The sequence below is a fragment of the Anopheles arabiensis genome, chromosome 3 (genome assembly GCF_016920715.1).
Source record: "Anopheles arabiensis isolate DONGOLA chromosome 3, AaraD3, whole genome shotgun sequence".
NCBI lineage: Eukaryota > Metazoa > Arthropoda > Insecta > Diptera > Culicidae > Anopheles > Anopheles arabiensis.
Window position 1 is genome coordinate 55819498 of NC_053518.1, and position 3893 is coordinate 55823390.

At 40.9% G+C, this 3893-nt stretch overlaps 1 protein-coding gene across 1 annotated transcript; it reads right to left on the minus strand.

The window, feature by feature from the left end:
- Positions 1-2315: 2315 nt before the first annotated feature.
- Positions 2316-3682, minus strand: LOC120904574. The gene is made up of 2 exons (XM_040314665.1): positions 3308-3682; positions 2316-3242 (listed from the first exon to the last, which is right to left on the minus strand). Exons 1-2 carry the CDS (start codon positions 3527-3529, stop codon positions 2736-2738), a joined length of 729 nt encoding a protein of 242 aa, XP_040170599.1. The 5' UTR covers positions 3530-3682; the 3' UTR covers positions 2316-2735.
- Positions 3683-3893: the final 211 nt, after the last annotated feature.

Below are 3893 nucleotides of genomic sequence, written 5' to 3' on the forward strand. Positions count from 1 at the left end.
CATCGCTACAGGGTGACAAAAAGTCAACCCGCTAAACAACCAACGATAGAGAAGGAAACTTTATCCAGCGATTGATGATATTTGCTCACAAAAGAATTCCGCTCATACATTCTATTCGACATACAGAAGCGCTCCAACCCATGGACCACATAAGAGCAGATAATCTAACTCGACATTACACAGCCTCATGAAACATTGCGTGGGAGAACTGGCTCAGGAAGATTTTTGGTCCCCGTGTAAACCCTGAAAAAAACCTGAATCAATGTTAATATGGAGTGTTTACCTCCCCCAGACTGTCGACAGTCTCCAAAAAGTGCTGATCCTCAATAATTCCAAATGTGCTACGGCTATCCATCATCACATCTCTAGGCTTTTCGAAAACTTTAAAGTGTTTCCCTGTCAAACACAATGGTACGGTTCAGCGGTAAGTATTACCCTCGAATGACTGCCCAACTGCCCGCTAAGCACGATGAAAGCCTTAAGAGGTATATGAGCTTGTAGATAAGATGCTCATTTGTTAATGATATTCGATTGTCTCTTTTAGCACCTTTATTAATCATCAACGCGTCGGGTGTCTTTTCTTCTCGATCTCACTCGTATCGTTGCTTCAACTCTTAATGTGGCAAGAACTAGGAACAAACAAAAAAACAGACACACTTTCTAAGGCTATTTCAACCCATGCCGAGCGTTATGAATGAAGCTACTGAAGATGAATAATGGTAGGATTTGATGTTGTTTGGGTTAGTCCATGGTTGTACAGAAGCCAGATTCGAGCAACTTGGCATTAAATTTCAATTTTTCAGGAACCAAACATTTCAAATCTCCAAATGAGCATAAAACAGAAACAATAGAAAATGTCCGACAGCAGTTCTGCACTTAGTGACGTTGTCACTATATACTATTTTATGCTTCAGTCAAATCGTACGGCTTTCCTGAGTTTGGATTTATGAATGTACCTTTTAAGTTATTTTTTTATTTTATCTTAGATCCGGTAGCGCTCCAAGCTATGATTTTTTTATTTCTTCAACCACGATAATTCATCAATAAAGGGCTACTGGGTTTAGAAAGGATTATGAGTTAGTGTGTAGGTGTATGTGCGCCTGTACAGTTTTTTTTTAATTTTCAAGCCGAACTTATAAACTGTTCATCGATGGTAGGCGTGAGAAAAGATTACGGTGACCTTCACTAGGCACACGGATAGTTATTTTGCAGCTTTACACATTAGTCAAACTCCGTTGTCGAAGCGCCCGCTCATAGATCCTATGAAGACAGAACAGGTTGTCGAATTTTAGACACACCTTTAAATTTAATCCATAACTACCAAAGTGGGCTTCGTGCGAAACAGCGTTGCAAAAGGTACATTAATGATTGAAAATTGAAGAAACAAATAAAGCACATTTATTGAGTTTATTTAATACTGTTGCTGTTGTCACTGTTGTCTTCGTCTTTGTAGTTTTGATTTCATTCTACCTGTTTTTGCTCAAGCGAGCAGCCTCCCCAGATGTATGAGATCGCCTAGCCGAAGATCGAGCAGCTGTGATAGCTGTTTGGCGGCTGCGGAAGATATTAATTGTCAAACAAGTCCACTGCTTTCGAGATCATTAATCAGATTTGAATCGTCCCAACTGGGTGGACACTGAGCATAAGTTTTATGCGTATGGTAAGCAGGAAAGCCAAGCCCAGCTGCACGCTACATGACGCTTGCTGTGCTACGTTAGACCGCTCTCGCTGAATATGTGTAGCAGTTGAAAATAATCAACATTCTAAATGTGAACGATTCCATTTTTAAAACACGAAACACGAAACGTACCCTTTACGCTTATTGCTTCTGTGCATCCGCTTGATTCACATCATATTGGTTCTTTATGAGTAAAATAAAACTTATTTATTCAGACTCACACAATTATCATTACCTTGGGTCCTATGTTTCTTTTTTATCACGTATTTAGCTTTATTTTTATCATTTTTTTCTTTTCAACGAGTTTTTCAAGTTTTGTTCTTTGCATGATGCACACCCTGCAAGACATCAATAACTGAAAAACTTAAAAAAACACACAATAATAAACCGATTTGTAACTGAAATCACGAAAAAAGTATTTTATTTGTCACCGTAGCGATAGTGGATAAATTGCCGGCAAGCACACTCATAACTTTCCTGCACAGTTCTTATTTTATGTAGGTTTTCATTCAAAGATGTAATACTTACCGAGCGTTGTGTTCATTGTTCAGCTGGATGTTTATTGCACTGAAAACTATAATTTGTTTTTGAAAATTGATATTGAATTCGAGCTACTCTGGCAAATAACACTGTCGAATAAAGATTCTTTTTAAAGATTTTATTGCACAATTCCTTTCTTAACGTTACACTGCAAAACAAACTTGTCTTGTCAAAAACCTGAATTTGTGTCTCCGTTCAATAAATAAATAAATATTCCAATGAACCTAAACTAATTCAATGTTCAATGCTAGGATGTTGCAACCATGGTAGTGGCTCCCACATGTTTAAATATTCTGTTGATAGTGGCATCATTTGGAGTGTCCGGGTGTGGGATGTGTCTGTCTGACAATGAATTTACATTGGCCGCTTCGAGCGGCGTGTTAAAGTAGTTAAATTATATGAACTCAATATCATCATTTGGCGTCTTGGAGTTAAGCTTGCTTTTGATAACACGTAACTTTTTGATAACAGTAACACGATCGTTGTAAGTATTCACATGATTTCGGGTCATTTTAGATTAATGTGCTGGTTGTTCATAGTAGTACCGATAGGGATCGTTTGCCCGAACCGGACGCACAAAGTAGGTGGCTCGGCGGTTGTCGTGGCCAGTGTGCACCTGGAAGCTGGTTTCCTCGTGATGATCGGCCTTGAAGATCTTCTTCAGTGCCATGATACTAGCGATGGTGAGGGCAACTTTACTGATAACCAGGGCTTTGAATGCGATGGCCCCGAGGGTCTTCAGACCAATAGGTCCAGCAATACCCATGGCGGTCAGGAGGGCAGCAATGACGTAGCGGCTGCCATTCTTTTTGTTACCACTTCCTCGCGCTTCGGACAAATCGAAGCTGATGGTGTGGGTCTTGAGGAACTTGTCAATCTTCTGAACAAGTGCCTTATCCGTTTCACCGAGACCTTCCATCGATCGAGCATCGGACAATCCGAGGATGGTGCTCTCAGAGTTCTCGTCAGCGGACACGTTCTTCTGCTTGACAAGAGTTACTCCATCCACCAGTTGGATGGAATCCTGTCAAATAATGTTTGTAGTTCGTAAATTTGCAATCAAATTTTACGTTAAAGAGGTCATATTACCGAATCGATGGCACGGGAGATGGAGGTCACCGCTTTTTGCTTGAGGCACTCGGTAAAGTCCGCTGTCTCTTGGCAATCGTCGTAAACCTTCTGCAGGACACAAATTTCTCCACCAAACCAGCTACTGCTTGCTCGCCACGAGCATCCTCCCGTAGCACCAAAAGCGGATGTCGCCAGTGCGACAACGAGCAGGAGCTCCGCAATGATGGTTCGGTTGCACATTTTGTTTTGCTAGCTTTAAAAGTGCGTAATGCACTTTCAGATACACTTATACACGCGAAACTCGTTAACGCACACTGATTCTGGTACGGCACTGTAAGCACTGCTGGTATGAAAGGATGTTTTACTGATGATAACCAAGCTGCAACTGAGGAATACACTGATTAGTACGTGCTTTTAAATGCACCTCAATGCTCTGCTTACGATACCGTGGTACCATATGATGAGGTACGAAGCGAGTTTAGATGCCCGTCTTGTATCTCTCTTACTCGTACGAGTGAAAATTTTTCATCACTGACCAAAACCACACATCGATGCACATTTTCACTCGTTAGAGTCTCGAACATGAAGCTAGGGTGGAATTTCA

What these genes read in the sequence shown, in the direction of transcription:
- LOC120904574 (XM_040314665.1), bottom strand. Translation starts at nt 3,529, where the DNA reads ATGTGCAACCGAACCATCATTGCGGAGCTCCTGCTCGTTGTCGCACTG. An exon ending in TCTCCCGTGCCATCGATTCG is followed by an intron (nt 3,243 to 3,307) that starts GTAATATGACCT and finishes ATTATTTGACAG; the next exon opens with GATTCCATCCAACTGGTGGA.